The following is a 17,073-nucleotide window of genomic DNA, read 5'->3' on the forward strand; positions in this document are numbered from 1 at the left end:
GTACAGCTCTCTCTGTAGGATGTCAAGATGGGTGCGGTATAAATAAATAATTTTTAATTTATTATTATTATTATTGACCAGTCTTCCAATCGCCATGGAAGGAAGGGGCTGTACATGCACAGGTCCCCGTCAACCTGATGCTGCTTGCACATCATCCGGAGGTGTGACTGGTACATGCAGCAGCATTTAGCAAGTGGGGTTAGCCGCATGCATTCTCCACAAGACACTTCAATCCACCCCAGATCTGATTTTTGTTTTGGTTGAAACCAGTGCTATTTTTCATGGAACTCACCACGAACACCTCCCTCATTCTCTTAGAATGGCAACGGTGCCCACCTGGGAAGTGCCAGCTGAAGAAAAACAAAGCCCTGGTTGAAACCCTAACAAATGCTAAATCACATTCCTAAACCCCTTCACTTCTGCTCCTTCAAATCATTACCCCAAAGAAATGATGGTCTTTAAAATATTTTTCATTGTCCCATGGAGTCTTGAGCTGTGCTTGCCAGCTATTTGCTGAACATTGCAATTTGACAGTAAAACGGAGTGTTTTGTAAATCTTTATTTTTGCTATGAATAAATCAAGACTCGTTCAATACTTGCTTGAGCTGACAAGCAAACAAAGAGCCTCCTGGCAGTCACAGAGGGAATGGATTGAAAACTTTAATAATGTATATGGGAGAGTGTAAGAAAAGAAACTTACACATTCCCTGGGGATGACTTTTTTTCCCTTTTCATTTTACTGGATTCTGTCACTATCTCTTATTCAAAGATCTTAATTGGAAATAGGATGTGTTTCTTGATATGTTGTACTCTGATTCAGAAAATGGTTGTAGGTGATTTTTCACACGCCGTAAGGTTTTCTCCATGGGAGATACCACTTCAAATAAGGGTAATAAAATAGCAAACGGCGTATTGCTTATATCTCCTTCAAACATGTCACAAAACTGAAAGGAGAGCAGTGCTTTGGGGTTTTCTTTTGGTTTGTTGGAAGTCTTTGTGCTGAAATAAATTACATTCGTACCTTGGTTCTCGAATAGAATGCGTTCGGGAAGTCCGTTCGACTTCTGGAACTGTTGGAAACCAAGACGCGGCTTCTGATTGGCTGCAGGAACAACCTGCAGCCAATCAGAAGCTGCACCGGATGTTCGGCTTTCGAAAACACTTGCTTCCGGTTTTCGATTGTTCAGGATTCGAAATGTACGAGTTCCAAGGCGTTTTGCAACCAAGGTACGGCTGTAATTGGTAAGTAAGAAGCTGAAGCAAATGTTTTCCAAAGCTGATATGCAGTTCAAAAAATGGCATCATAGGAGCCAACTCCTAGGGGCTGAGGTTCCTTCACTCCCCCATAAAATATTTGAGTGGGCCAGACCCCCCCCAAAAAAAGTTGATATGCATTGCTATTCAAATGGAATGTGTGTGCTGTGTCATGTAATCAGTTATGTGGGGCGGGCCTTACCTGCCCCCCCATATTTTATCCAAGTTGGCACCCCTGAATGGCATGCTTGACACTTTTTAAGAAATTATTGTATACAATACACACAGCCTTTGGAGACAATGTTCAGAATAAGATGCAAATGTGCCTACTGATTAGTATGAGTTGGTTGCCTTTATATATTTTAATTGTACCTGCTTTGATTGTGTTTTCTTGGAGGAGTGGTTGGTAAATATAAAATGAACAAATGGGTGGTTGATGACACTTTGAAGCATGATGACTCTGGGAAAAACGACTAACTGATGCAACATGAGTGCTGTTAAGTATATACGCTAAGGAAGTCTGGTTTTGACCGGGAAGAGAAAGTGTGAGTTTCAAAAGATGTTTGCATTTTAGTTCATGTATTGTTTCAGAATGTGTGATTTAGGTAGGTAGGTTCACCTTGCTGGCCTGGCTTAACAGAAACTGGGGTGGGTAATATGGAGTAGGTTTATTTTTCCTAGGCATAAGCTTCATACATGACCGACAAAACACATATCAAGCGTACCAGAGAAGCTCAAGCAGTGCCTTTTATTTATTTATCACAATCATTTACTTCCCATCCTTCCTCCAAGAAGCTCAAGGAAGTATATACATGGGGGCTTCCCAATGTTATCCTCACAACACAGCAAGGTAGGTTAGGCTGAGAGTCACCCAGAGGGTGAGACTTTGAACCCAGGTCCTCCTTGTCCACCACTCTTTCCAATTAACACCAGACTGATTCTGAATTTAGGGGATAAAGGAAAATTCACAAACAGTGAGGAGCTTCTCTTCGCATGATGTAGAGTGCCACTTTCCATCTTTGGCAGCTTTTGTACAGTTCTTAGTTCCATCAGAGTTGCTTGGTTCCCCAGATGCCCAGTTTGTGTATGCGTCAGAATTGTGGCCTGTAACATAGGCCGATTTCTCATGCCTCTTCAACACACTCTGCAAAGCGTTGGTCTCAGCCTCCTTCTTCGGAGAAGGAACATGACCGCCAGCGGCGAGACAGGTGGCCCTGAGCGTTTCGAAGTCCCCTTCACCAAGATTTGTGGTGTATAACCTTTCACTGCCAGTTCCAAAACTGCGAGCTGGAAATACAGGAGACAATCATTCCAATAATTTCAAATGCTCTGCTGCTACAAGTTGGTTGATATAGACCCCAATATTCACGATGCACTATGGAGCAACTTAAGTGAAAGACCCAAGGAGCTTACGATCTGAGATCAGATGTGGAGGACGGCAATGGAGAAGCAAAGGGCAATGCACCTTATTTAAAGAGTAGGAGGTTAAAAATTAAAACTGTTGTTGTTGTTTAGTCGTTTAGTCGTGTCCGACTCTTCGTGACCCCATGGACCAGAGCACGCCAGGCACTCCTGTCTTCCACTGCCTCCCACTGTTTGGTCAAACTCAAAAATTAAAACTAGCAATGATCTAATATGCTATGAGTCTATTTTCAGCAATTTGTAAACACGGAATCCTGTGTTACGTTGGAAATGAACAGGAACTCAGTAATGGCAGGCAAGATTGCTGAGGAAGCATTGGTTAAGCACTCAATCTGTAGCTGCAGGAGAGTTTAGGTGCCTGGGGGAGGACATTCTCACTTTGTGAAGAGCTATGCATTGAGCCACAGTCTAGGGATTGCCATTGGTGTCTCCTTCAGATGCTGTTTATTTTTAGTTATTAAATTTCTCCCATAATTCCTGACCACTGGCTACGCTGGCTGGGGCTGATGGGAGCCCTAGTCTATCAACACCTGGAGGGCACTATGTTGACAGTCTCTGACCCATTCAAACCCGAGAGCATAACCCAGAATCTCTGGCAAGACACACATACCTCCCAACATTTCTCCAATGAAATAGGGACATTCTAAGGAAAAGTGGAACATTCTGGAATCTAATCAGAAAGCTGAATGGCTTCTGCAAATCTGGGACTGTCCTGGAAAATAGGGACGTCTGGACACAATGTTTCCACAGCATAGACATTGTACCTTGGGACACTTGTTTCCTCATCAAAGTGTGAACATCACTAGCCAAGACCAGGAATTATTTTTATCAACATTTCAATATTGTGATAACTCCCAAATCCTAAATACTTAAAAAAAAAAATCTTAAAAAGTTGGCAGCAAACATAACATACTGAGTGTAATTCTAATGTAGACCACTTAATGGAAATCCACATTGAAAAGAATCTAGGATTCTGGGAATGGTTTGAGGGAAATAACATACTTCCAGCTGTCTTACCTTTATGGACTGTATAGAAAGCATTGTCTAGTGCGTCCAATTTTATTTTCAAATGGTTCACAGTTTCTTCCAAACCATGTACTCCTGAAAGGAAAAACAGTATCACTTTCACTGGGACTTAACTCTCCAAGACAAATATCCAGGAACATTTAATATTCCTTGGGCTTGCTATCTTTTCTTTCAAAGGATTTCTATCCATCTGAAGAAATCCCATTAGCTATTATGCATGCATTATACCTATTCTCTTTGGGTACGGCATTTACTTTTAAAACTCTGAATATACACTTTTCATTCTTCAGTTGGATCCCCTAAGTTCAACATATGTCTAAAGAATATATGGATCTGGCTTACGCAAAACCAGACAATTGCCCCATTTCGTGTATTAGCTATGTTAACTGACAGTGGCTCTGGTCTAACTCTTATGAACAGTAAGTGCTAGTTAACCTTATTTCTGGATTGTCCCACTTTAGATAAGGTCCCACACATCTGAGTGCTTATCCAAAAAGAAACATTCCTTGCACACAGAAAGCTATAAGGCAAGGCCCAGCCTTGATTTGTTGGCTTCTATGTGGTGTGATTTGTTCATTTTTTAAATAGTAGATCAACACCTGAGTCCCATTCTACTGTTTCTGATATGGTACAGTCCAAACACAGGTTAACCACCCCACCAGCAGCCTTTGAGAACTAGATCTCAGGCAGAAGTCTTTGCCATCTCTACTGCCTAAGATCCCTTTTTGATTGGAGATGTCAAGAACTAAAGTTTTTGCATCGAAAGCCTGTGTTGTACCCCTGAGCTATGTCTGATCCACGTGCTTATTATACGAACGTACTTTTGTTCAAATCTTCGTCTGGGGTTGGATGTGAGCTGGTCAAAGATGTTCCCAGAAGAAGAACACTGAATGCTAGAAACAGACGCATCTTTCAGACTGTCTGAAATATATAAAAAGAGAGAGAAAGACAGACAGTGAGAGTGTGAGCTGGTGTCCCTGATGACGTAAGGTGGCAGTAGCAGCCTACCAAGTTTCCATTAGATTATTGTCCTGTGTTCTTGACCTTGAATTTGGTCTGCAGCTACATCTAGAAAGTATTATGCTGCTCCACAAATAGTATTTTTTGTTTTGTTTTAAAGGGTTTCTAAACGTCCATTCATTCTCCAAACCTGTTGCAAAACACTTGCTGCTTCACTATAGTGTAGACCTGAAAGAACATCTCCACCTCCAACGTCCAGCCTGGACACTGAGGTCCACTTCTGAGGCCCTTCTGGCGATTCCCTTACTGCAAGAAGTGAGGTTACAGGGAACCAGGCAGAGGTGCTTCTCGGTAGTGGTGCCCGCCCTGTGGAACGCCCTTCCCATCAGATAAACAACTATTTGACTTTTAGAAGACATCTGAAGGGAAATTTTTAATGGTTGATATATTATTGTGCTTTTAATATTTTGTTGCGAGCTGCCCAGAGTGGCTGGGGCAACCCAGTTACACAGGCAGTGTATAAATAACATAACAGTGATTAATAGAGATGAGTACAAATGCTTTTAGCCAGGCCTGGATGCTTAGCTGTGCTGACTAGGGCTAATAGTCAACTTTAGAGTCTAACTTTTAGTGTTCACATAATTTAAGCACAATCAATCCAAATCTAAGCACTATTAAATCCTCACTGATCACAACAGAAGCAAGTGAAGCACAAACTTACCCCTCCTTTGAAACCAATGGGATTAAATAGTGCTTGAATTTTGTGTAGTTGTGCTCTATGTGCTCCAAGGCCTTTTCTGCTTTTTTAGTATCTCAGTGTTCAAAACATTGCTGTTTTGTCATATTTTTATATCTCTCTCTGTGTGCTCTTTTTAAAAGTATGGGATGTTGCTGCTGCAGGTGGTAACAATAAAATAATGATTGTGATTTAAAAACACCACCACCACAAGTGTATCAAATCCATCTTTACCACTTTTGCAATCCAGACCTTCCATCAGAATGATGTGCCTGGGATTTGTTTTATGCCATTTTATCTTCACAACAATCCAGAGATGTGTAAATTGGCCTGAGAATTAGCAACTGGACTTAATATCATGCATTTCATGAGTGAATGGAGATTTGAACCCAGGTCTTTCAAGTTTGTTCACTACAGTGCTACCTTGTTGCTGTAGAACATACCACTGGTGTATAGTATTTGCCAATGTTCCCTTTGTAGCAGGCACTATTTTTAGGAACATTCAACAGCATTAAATAGTATCTTACTGCATTCAATAGATCACATCCAAGGGTAATTAATATTTGACAGCTGACAGCTTGTAAGGTTAAATATTGGCAGACTGCCCAACATCAAAACAATCAAGAGATGTCAACAACACGAAAAATGCAATCCTCTGCCCACTTACTTGGAGGAAACCCCACTGAACACAATGGACTTACTTCCAGGCAGTGTACAAAAAGGATGACTCTGCAAAGCATGCAAATTTCTAATTCAAAATGTACAAGCCAAACCTGGAAAACTATTCACATTGTGATTATTTGTATTAATCTGTCCAACATGGCAGAAACAATGACAGTGCAGACATAATACTTAACCAGGGTTAGCAATAATTATCGTTTGCTGCCTTAAACTTGGTTTAACCAGATACATTATGAAAATAGGGGGTTAACTTATCAGGCTGAGCCTCCCCCACTCTCTAAGGTTGTGTATAAGGATACATCAGGAAGACCAGCTTGGCTCCTTAGAAGGAGAGTTTGGAGAGGTAAGAAAAGTTACATAACCACGGTTTGCTCAGTGCATCTATAACACTTGAACATATCATGGTTTGCAACCTGTCTTCAAACCATAGTTGCACAGCCTGGTTTGAATGCATAGTACGTACCCAAACCATGGTTTGCAAGGTGTCTTCAATCTATTAGTGTATGTAGGACCAGTCAAACTAAAAATAATAGGTGCCGTTTCACAGGGCACTAAATAAAATAGATACTACATAAATCATGCACTCTACCTCATTCATAAAACTGAGCAATTCCTTACTGAAAGGAAATTTCAGCTAGGATGCTTATTAGAAACCTACAATTCCTGATCAAAACAGCAGAAAAACGAAAATACCATGAGATTACAATTCCCAACTTACTCTGAGATATCTGATGCTCTGGATGGAGGTTCACTGAGAATAAGGTTTCCATCACACAGCGGTCATTTTATATTTAAAATAACCTGCTGATTGAGCAATGTGGGGGCTGAGCAAACTGATTGCTCAAAGGAGGTCCTTCTGGTAAAGTTTTTTGTTTAAGAACAGTTTGATCTTTCAAAATCAACGAGCATTGCAAAAATCTCCTGACAGCCACAGACCCAAAAGCACGAGGAAACAAATGTGAATTTCCCTGAAGATTTCTCAATGCAGTGCAATGTAGGCTTTTTTTTATTGGCACAGAAGCAGAACCCATCTCAGAGACAATAAATCCAGAGTTACACAATCTGGGTGGCAGACTAATGCCATTGGGACAGACAGACAGGAGTTGCTCTGAAAATGTGTCTAGGGCAGACTTCTCCAATCTGTGGTCTTCCAGGTGTTTTGGAATATTTCTCCCACCATCCCCAACTATTGGCTATCCAAGCTGAGGCTGATGGGAGCTGCCCCCCAAAACATTTGTAGGGTGCCTGGTTGAGGAAGGCTAACCTACAGCTCTGGTAGTTTCAGAGCAGTGCTTATTCTGAATGGTCTGGTTCCAACGTAACACTAAACCATGGTTGAAGTTAATCACAGTTAATAAACCATAGTTAAAGCTGAGGTGCCTGACAAATGATCACTTGAAGCTTGGGTTTATCATGTCACAAAACAGTTAAAAGCACCAGTGAAACAGCTGATTATTCAGAGCACTTTGATTCCCCCCACCCACCTATTTTCATTTGCAGTGATAAAATCCGGATTTCTACAAAATGCTAAACCAAGGTTTAGAAAACAAGTCCAAATCTTGGTTAATGAGTGAGCTGAAACCACAGTTAAACTGTTGGGGTGGGTTCATGCATAATGTTAAACCTTGGTTTCCTAAACTATGGCTTAGTGTTATGTGTGAAATGGGCCAGTGAGGTGTTTAACCAATCAGAGCCTTAAAGCAGACACAGCACGGCAGAGGGAAGAGAAATGCAGTCCCATGTCTTGACTAGGATGTGAATTGTTCCTTCTCCATCAGAATAGATTGTCTGAGGAGTGGGGAAGGGTACATAACTCCCCTCTTCTGTTGATCTTCATGGATCAGCTGGTGGGGGGGGGAAGAGGCTCTTGCCTGTGTATGTTTAGTGGTTCACTGGTTTGTGACCCTAAGTGGATTCAGTCCTCAAGGCAAAAAGCGTAGCCACCCCTCCTACATACCTGAAGGTGCTTCTTGTGACGTGTGCCCTGTTCTTTTATCCCGAGAAAGACTGAAGCTCAGTGTGCTAGTAAACTGACCACAATAGTTTAACCCCCACTCACAATACATGGAAATCAAAATCAAATGTTTGGGGCCAGAATTAATCTGATTTTTAATTTAGAAGCTACAAGTTAAGCAGAAGGGCTTATTACAGAAGGAACTCCGGGCACCAGCATACTTTTCTTTTTTAAGGAACAGAATTGTGCAGTTGGAAGGGACCACAGGGGTCATCTAGTCCAACCCCCTGCAATGTTCCATTCCTTTTCCCAAGGCCTCAAGATGAATTCTACCAAAATCAGCTGGACGTCCTTAGCATTTCTGTTATGTACTGAGTTGAATAGGATCCAAACTGCAGCAGTCTGATTGGTCCTAGAACAATAGGATCCAAAAGGCAGCAGTCTGATTGGTCCTAGAACAATACAGCAGTATGATTGGTTGGCAGGAACCACCCAATCATGCTCCAGATAGAAGTGAATCCACAACCTGATGGGCTTACAGTAGAATTCCAGAATTAGCCAATCATGTGCAGCCCATTGTGTAAATAATGTATATAAAGCAGATACTTTGAGGGGACATTCATTCATTCCTCCTCACCACTATGAGCTGAATAAAGAGCATGAAATCACTTTGCGACTCTGAGTATATTTCAATTTCCCTTCACACATTTGTGTAGTGGGCAGAGAGTGAAAGGGGCATTGGTGTGTCCGTGTGCATGGAGATATTGTGGAGGGGACAACTGCACACACACCCCATACGAACTTTGCACCCTCATGAGTTCTTTGGAGCACATAAACACAGTTAAGGCAAGGGTAACTTGCTCGTTATAAATCTAATCTGATTTATTCATTACCGTAGGCCAGCCTTGGGTCCCCAAATATTGTTGGACTACAACTCTCATTATCTCTGATCACTTGCTGGCTAGGGATGATGAGAGTTGTAGTCTAGCAACATCTGAGGACCCAAGAGTGAAAAAGGCTGCTTTAGGCTTTGAACTGAGCCAAGGAAGAGACATTACATAACGTGGCTTACTTAAACATTTGTTTTAGTTAAAAGCTGAACGGCATGAACCAGGAAACTATTTACTAAGGATTAACGATTCTTCTTTTCCGGGAACGTATGTCTAAAAAATTCCCTAGTTATAGGAGATATTCCCCCAAAGCAATGTCCACAGGATTTCACACCTTGCTTAACACTTAACTGAGCTATTTCTGCCTCGTTCTTTGGACACAAACATTTGAGCAGTGTCTGTGAGCATTTGGGCAAGAGGGCTGGCCAGTTGAGGCTTGGCAGACTTCCATGGGTAGCTGCATTTTTCGAGGATTGCACGTTTATTTACATCAACCACCAACAGGGCTGGCTCAAGATATTTTGGCACCTGAGGCAAACAACAAAATGCCCCCATCACCATCAGGGAACAAGGAGGAGAACAAAGTGGAATAAAGATCCTATATTGGGATCTTCTGCCCCTGTGTATCTTACCACCTGGCCCTAGCCACCAGCCATTGCAATTTGTGTGCAAAACACAAACACATATAGCTATAGCTAAGCAGATCAAATTGCAAAAGTAAATCAAAAATTATGTACGCTTTAAAACTCAGAAAGAAGCACTGTGGTCCTAATTTAAAAGCAGCTAACATATGTTTGCCAGTCTTGGCTATCACCAGCCTATCTTAATCTGCAAGGAGAATAGTCACATAATAATCAGTGGGATGCCCTGGATGAGATGATAAAAAGGAGTTGATGAGCTCTTTATGCACATTTCTGTACAAATAGCAATACCGAAACCATTGTTTCAGCATTACCATCTTCACATAGGCACATAGAATCACAGAATTGCAGAGTTGGAAGGGGCACATGGGGGTCATCTAGTCCAACCCCCTGCAATGCAGGAATCTCAACTAAAGCATCCCTGACAGATGGCCTGCCAACTTCTGCTTAAAAACCCCTAGCAAAATCTGAACACAGTCTGGGAAAGTACATTTCATGGGTATTCTCTTGAAATATTACATTGATAAATACTGTCTCTCTCCACAAACAGGGATGCTTCCCCAGTTGGGGCCAACCCTACCGTTAGGCAGATTGAGGCAGCTAACTTAGACAGCTGATTTTGGAGTGTCATGTAAGGGCAGCAGCAAATTGATGGCTATTTAATTTAATGTACTTTTACTGCCAGGGAGAGGTACTTATAGGAATTCGGGCCCCAGCTGGCAAGATAACTTGAGCAGTCCTTCAAGTTTTGTAGCTTGAGCAAAGGCGGCAGCTTTTGCTACTCCAGCGCAGGAACCAAAATCCCTTGAGCCAAAAGGAAGTTTCAAGTTTTGTGCTCTCAGATTGCTTAATTGTTTGCTTGATGCCATTGTATTCTTGATGTGTCTTGTAAGCCGCTTCCAACCAATAGGCTAGATGGGGTGATTTAAGACACTTATTTGCATGTGCAACCCGCCCCCCGCAAGCTCCAAGTCTGCAACAAGGTAAACCAATATATGTGAAATGAAGGATTTTGTAGTCTACACACAAATCAAACACACTGGCAGGGATTCTCTCATTGTGAATAATCTGCATGGCACAGTTTACTATTAAAATACTTTACCAGACATTTGAGTTGTGTTTTTGGCTAGCAACATGGATAGTGTCATTATATAATTTAATCACTAGGTAGCACTTTACTTAGTGGTATCTGATAACCTATTGCTGTTCTGTGATGGAGAGATACAAACAAGTTTTTGTCTAGACTCCTGACTGGTGTGGCCTCTAAGTCTTCCATGAAAGTTGCTAAGAGATGACCGGCAAAGAGAGCCAATTTTGGTATCTAAAATTTATGTTCTACTTGATATTTATAGCAAGACCCGTCTCAACACACTATTCCCGGTCCTTTCTATAGAATTAATCTTCATAAAGAGCTGTTGTCCCACTGATTCTCACTATTCCATCAGGTTCCTAACATCCCCGTTACACCAGTGCTGTCTTTTAGTACTAAGCACCCCATTATCACATTGCCCCCCCCATTTTCCTTTTACATGCATTTTTTTCTTTGATTCTTTGGTTTCATTAATCATGTCTTTTTCTATGCTCATTATAAAGTTCTACCTTGTTCCTTTTCAGATGACCTGAACTTTTGCTCTCTCTTCTTAAAAACGGTTTTCCCTCCCACTGTTCTCATGCTGGTAAGCAGTTCCTCCACATTAATGTTCCTAGATGATGCAAGATACTGAACAAAGTGGTGACTGTGTGTCCCCATAATGTCAACACAAATTGTGAAACACAGGGATTTTTTAAGAGTGTGTGTGTGTGCATGTGTTCTCACTTAGACTAGTCATGTACTTTCTGGCCCTACAAAGAATTTCAGTGAAAGAAGAAATGCCAGCAAAGCAACAAGAGACCTGCTTGTTCCACATCCAGAGCCAGTCTCTGCATGTGGATTACTGACAGTGGAATAGAGTTTCTCCCAAAGGAACCTGATGTATGGGAAGATCACACCCATGGCTGAACCTTTTCAGAATTTGAACCGCAGTTATGCTCTGTGGGTGACAAACAGAGAATTAAAGCTTTTTATTTGAGAGCTATATACATACACACCAGCACAAGACTGCAGCTTTCAATACTTGCCGCGGACCTGAGCTTCTGGGTTTTCAACTATTATTATACAGAGCTATTATGAATACCGCGCAAGATTCTGGTCACCCCATCTCAAAAAGATATCGCAGAGCTGAAAAAGGTGCCCCAAAAGACAGCATAAATGATCAAACGGTCATTGCATGCTCCCTAAGAGGAAATGCCAAAGCAACTGGGGATTTTAAGTTTTGATTAGCAGGGCAGGAGGGAAAGATTGCTGGAGGAATGATAAAAAGTTAATAAAATTATGCACTGGGGTGGGTGAAGAACTGTAAACCTCTCAGTCCAGCAACCACCCTGATGCAAATCACCCCTTTCCCAGTCATCAGATCCATCATTTCATGAGCAGGGTGGGGCATAGCCCTCTCTTTAGCTAAATGACATTTATCAGATGAGGGAGGGCTATGTGTCTGTGGGTGTACAGTTATATCTCGGGTTACAGATGCTTCAGGTTGCGCGTTTTTGGGTTGTGCACCCGTCGAACCCAGAAGTACTGGAACTGGATACTTCCCGGTTTTGGCACTCGCGCTCGCGCATGCACAGAAGCAGCACTGTGGGTTGCGAATGCTGTGGGCTGTGAACCTGCCTCCCGCATGGATCACGTTCGCAACCCGAGCGTCCACTGTATAAGTTTGGGGTAGCCACACCCACTGCTGTTATGCAGCCCCTGGAGGATTGAGCAAGGGTGAAAGGTCTGCAACTCTTGAGCTAAAACAGTAGCTCAGTCGGTAGGGCAAAAGACTCTTAATCTCAGGGTTGCGGGTTCAAGCCCCACATTTGGCAAAAAAATTATTGCATTGCAGGGGGCTGGACTGAATGAACCTCACGGTCCCTTCAAGCTTTAAAATTCTATGATTCAATAATGACTAAGTAATGTAATGAAAATAAAATTTTAAGCACAATCTCTCCTTGCAAGGGTAAGTGGTAGCTTTTGCCCACTATCGTATAAATGAACTAAGATAGTTAGCAACAGACATGTTTACGCAGATGCCGTCCATTCATTTAATGCATCTATTTGATTAATCAATTACTAGGTTGCCAGACTTAATGTATAAGCACCAAAGAAGCCTTTTCAAAATGCACCCTATATTCAAAGCACACGTAATCCATGTGAACATTTAATACAATTAATTCCTTTGAATGCAGACAGCTGTTCAGTTTGCCTCAAATGCATAAAGCATTTCTCCGATTAAATCAAATGTTGCTCTGTATTCTGGGTGGTGTTTGTGCCTATCAACTACTTACATTGCTTGTTGTCATTTGAGCATCAAGCAATTATACTGAGACTGCCAGGAGTATTTGGTTACAGGTGTGTACCCCAAGATTGCGAAGAATGTTGAAGGTAGACCTCACCTGTGATTTTATTGTAGGTGTACATCTAAGTTTTAAGTCGATCTAAAGTATGAATGCAACAAGCACATGCACCCACCCACCCAGACCACATAGGTATGCTCGTTGAGAAGTCAGAATTGGCTCTGGCTTCTTTTCAAGTGAACATCTGACACTCAGCCAACTCGAGCTTGCTATTTTATATTGTGCAAAATGGCCGTTAAAGGAGAACATCTATAGACAAGGCAATTGACAGGAGTGCTTAATGTAGTTCCACCAGGCTAACTTGGCAAGATCACAGAAATTTCTTAGGACTGTCAGTTACAGGAGGTTTTAACTCCACAACAAAGTAAATGAATCCTCTGTGCCGAGAACAATACTGCTCCTGGGAGATTTGAAAGCTATTCAAAATGTTTAAAGTTAATGTTCTTTTTGAAATGAAAAAGCCCGTGAGAAGCCCCGGTCCACTGACAATCAAATTACTAATCTGAAGTCAGCACAAAAATATATGACAAATAGAACTAAAGCAAAGAGATTGAAACAAAAATAATCACTCCGCAAGGAACTAGGACCGGTACATACATTTACCCTGCCAGTTATTCACTTCATGGGTCAGAGGCACGTGTATCCACCCTTCTCCTGCCCCACCGCAATGTTTTCATAGAATCATAGAATAGAATCATAGAATCACAGAGTTGGAAGAGACCACAAGGGCCATCGAGTCCAACCCCCTGCCAAGCAGGAAACACCATCAGAGCACTCCTGACATATGGTTGTCAAGCCTCTGCTTAAAGACCTCCAAAGAAGGAGACTCCACCACACTCCTTGGCAGCAAATTCCACTGTCAAACAGCTCTTACTGTCAGGAAGTTCTTCCTAATGTTTAGGTGGAATCTTCTTTCTTGTAGTTTGGATCCATTGCTCCGTGTCCGCTTCTCCGGAGCAGCAGAAAACAACCTTTCTCCCTCCTCTATGTGACATCCTTTTATATATTTGAACATGGCTATCATATCACCCCTTAACCTCCTCTTCTCCAGGCTAAACATGCCCAGCTCCCTTAGCCGTTCCTCATAAGGCATCGTTTCCAGGCCTTTGACCATTTTGGTTGCCCTCCTCTGGACACGTTCCAGTTTGTCAGTGTCCTTCTTGAACTGTGGTGCCCAGAACTGGACACAGTACTCCAGGTGAGGTCTGACCAGAGCAGAATACAGTGGCACTATTACTTCCCTTGATCTAGATGCTATACTCCTATTGATGCAGCCCAGAATTGCATTGGCTTTTTTAGCTGCTGCGTCACACTGTTGGCTCATGTCAAGTTTGTGGTCAACCAAGACTCCTAGATCCGTTTCACATGTACTGCTCTCAAGCCAGGTGTCACCCATCGTGTATTTGTGCCTCTCATTTTTTTTTGCCCAAGTGCAATACTTTACATTTCTCCCTGTTAAAATTCATCTTGTTCGTTTTTGCCCAGTTCTCTAATCTGTCAAGGTTGTTTTGAAGTGTGATCCTGTCCTCTGGGGTGTTAGCCACCCCTCCCAGTTTGGTGTCATCTGCAAATTTGATCAGGATGCCCTTGAGTCCATCATCCAAGTCGTTGATAAAGATGTTGAATAAGACCAGGCCCAAGACAGAACCCTGTGGCACCCCACTAGTCACTCTTCTCCAGGATGAAGAGGAACCATTGATGAGCACCCTTTGGGTTCGGTCAGTCAGCCAGTTACAAATCCACTGAGTGGTAGCATAGTCAAGACCGCATTTTACCAGCTTCTTTACAAGAATATCATGGGGCACCTTGTCAAATGCCTTGCTGAAATCAAGGTAGGCTACATCCACTGCGTTCCCTTCATCTACCAGGCTTGTAATTCTGTCAAAAAACGAGATCAGGTTAGTCTGACATGACTTATTTTTCAGAAATCCATGCTGACTATTGGTGATCACAGCATTCCTTTCAAGGTGCTCACAGACTGTTTGCTTAATGATCTGCTCCAGAATCTTCCCTGGTATTGATGTCAGACTGACTGGGCGGTAATTATTTGGGTCCTCTCTTTTCCCCTTTTTGAAAATAGGGACAACATTTGCCCTCCTCCAGTCTGCCGGGACTTCGCCTGTTCTCCAGGAATTCTCAAAGATAACTGCCAGTGGTTCTGAGATCACATCTGCCAGTTCTTTTAATACTCTTGGATGCAGTTCATCTGGCCCTGGAGACTTGAATACATCTAAACTAGCCAAGTATTCTTGTACTATCTCCTTAGTTATTCTGGGCTGTGTTTCCTCTGCTGAATCATTTGCTCCAAATTCTTCAGGTCGGGCATTGTTTTCTTTATCAGAGAAGACAGAGGCAAAGAAGGCATTGAGGAGTTCAGCCCTTTCTGTGTCCCCTGTTTGCACTTCACCATCTTCTCCTCTGAGTGACCCCACTGTTTCTTTGTTCTTCCTTTTGCTACGAACATACCCATAAAAGCCTTGTTGCTTTTAACCTCTCTAGCAAGCCTGAGTTCATTCTGTGCTTTAGCTTTTCTGACTTTGTGTCTACACGTGCTGGCTATTTGTTTGAATTCCTCTTTGGTGGTTTCCCCCCTTTTCCATTTTTTGTACACCTCCTTTTTTAATCTTAACTCAGTTAAAAGTTCTTTAGATAGCCACCCTGGCTTCTTTAGGCACCTTCCATGTTTCCGTCTCATTGGTATTGCCTGAAGTTGTGCTTTTACTATCTCCCTCTTAACAAACTCCCAGCCATCATGAACTCCCTTTCCTTTTAGTATTACTGTCCATGGGATCTCACCCAGCACTTCCCTAAGTTTTATGAAGTTCCCTAAGTTTCATTGCTATAGCTCACCTGTGTGGGGCAATTAATAAAAGAATGAGCTGGATGCCTACATCCAGAAACAAAGGGCATGTTGTCTGAACCTGGGTTTGTGGTTCAGCACTCTTCAAACAAACCAGGAGCTGTAACCAAGGTTTGCCCCATTTTAATACGTGCATGTTAACAGTTAGGTTAAACTGTGTTGGTTATCTCTTAGGGTGCTTGAGACCTCCTTGTCCTTCACAGTTGCTGGGCTTATCTCGAAATGGAGGAGTCAAAAGGTGGCCTAAAGGTAAAGATAAAGGGACCCCTGACCATTAGGTCCAGTCGTGGCCGACTCTGGGGTTGCGGCGCTCATCTCGCTTTATTGGCCGAGGGAGCCGGCGTACAGCTTCCGGGTCATGTGGCCAGCATGACTAAGCCGCTTCTGGTGAACCAGAGCAGTACACGGAAACACTGTTTACCTTTCCGCTGGAGTGGTACCTATTTATCTACTTGCACTTTGATGTGCTTTCGAACTGCTAGGTTGGCAGGAGCAGGGACTGAACAACGGGAGCCCACCCCGTTGTGGGGATTCGAACCACCGACGGGCACACAAGGATCTGCCCACCACTGAACTTCAAAATGGCTAGAATACATCAATATTTTAGTCAGAACAAATATTTTTTTTATGTGTGGATTGAGGTAGTAAAAAAGGAGTGGGGAGAAGAACGCTCCCTTTCAGAAGCAGAATGATGGCCCACAATGATTCATGCAGATGTTGCAGATTGTATGTATGTATGTATGCTGCCTTCATAGGAGCAGAGGAACTGACATATCAAAAGCCCCCAAATAACGGGTGTTTCCTTTCAAATATTATCCTCTTTTAATAGGAGCTTTATTTTTGTATATCCCTAAGCTAGCATTTCCTCCTAGAACAGCACTGTGTATAAGTCAGAGTTTCTGCTGCAGTTTCTATAGTGATTATGTTCTTACTTAAGGATCCAAATGTTCCTGCCTAGAAAAAGACAGCAGGCTGCCCTGGAAAATACAGGCAGCGTTTAAACACTCCAGGCCTGTTGATCTAACTGGTCTCAGCAGAGCCCCTGTGCAATGCCAAAATTCGCCACCCCTCTGCCTCCTGCACTCCATTCTACATCATACTTGCAATGTCCCCTGTGCTGAGTGCGATCAAACCAGTCGCACTCCCCTAAATTTGTCTCTGTCTAAATGGATCAAAGGCTGCAGTCTCATGTTAACTTGCTTGTGAGTAAG

The 17,073-nt window shown here is 42.5% G+C and overlaps 1 protein-coding gene and 2 long non-coding RNA genes across 3 annotated transcripts in view; 2 read left to right on the top strand and 1 right to left on the bottom strand.

Moving 5' to 3' along the window:
• Positions 1 to 17,073, top strand: part of LOC310763094 — a 117,671-nt gene that overhangs the window by 46,603 nt on the left and 53,995 nt on the right. The gene's annotated exons all lie outside the window — the stretch shown is intronic.
• Positions 563 to 2,181, top strand: LOC310763052. The gene is made up of 2 exons (XR_014548433.1): positions 563 to 1,246; positions 1,277 to 2,181. It is a non-coding gene; the product is annotated as an uncharacterized lncRNA (long non-coding RNA).
• On the bottom strand, positions 1,984 to 6,955 carry LOC310762972 (phospholipase A2 inhibitor alpha-like protein). The gene is made up of 4 exons (XM_083614886.1): positions 6,798 to 6,955; positions 4,524 to 4,623; positions 3,694 to 3,777; positions 1,984 to 2,541 (listed from the first exon to the last, which is right to left on the bottom strand). The coding sequence occupies exons 2-4, from the start codon at positions 4,609 to 4,611 to the stop codon at positions 2,201 to 2,203; spliced, it is 513 nt and encodes a 170-aa protein (XP_083471012.1). The 5' UTR covers positions 4,612 to 4,623; positions 6,798 to 6,955; the 3' UTR covers positions 1,984 to 2,200.

This window comes from Podarcis filfolensis (assembly GCF_964270895.1).
Source record: "Podarcis filfolensis genome assembly, chromosome: 5".
NCBI lineage: Eukaryota > Metazoa > Chordata > Lepidosauria > Squamata > Lacertidae > Podarcis > Podarcis filfolensis.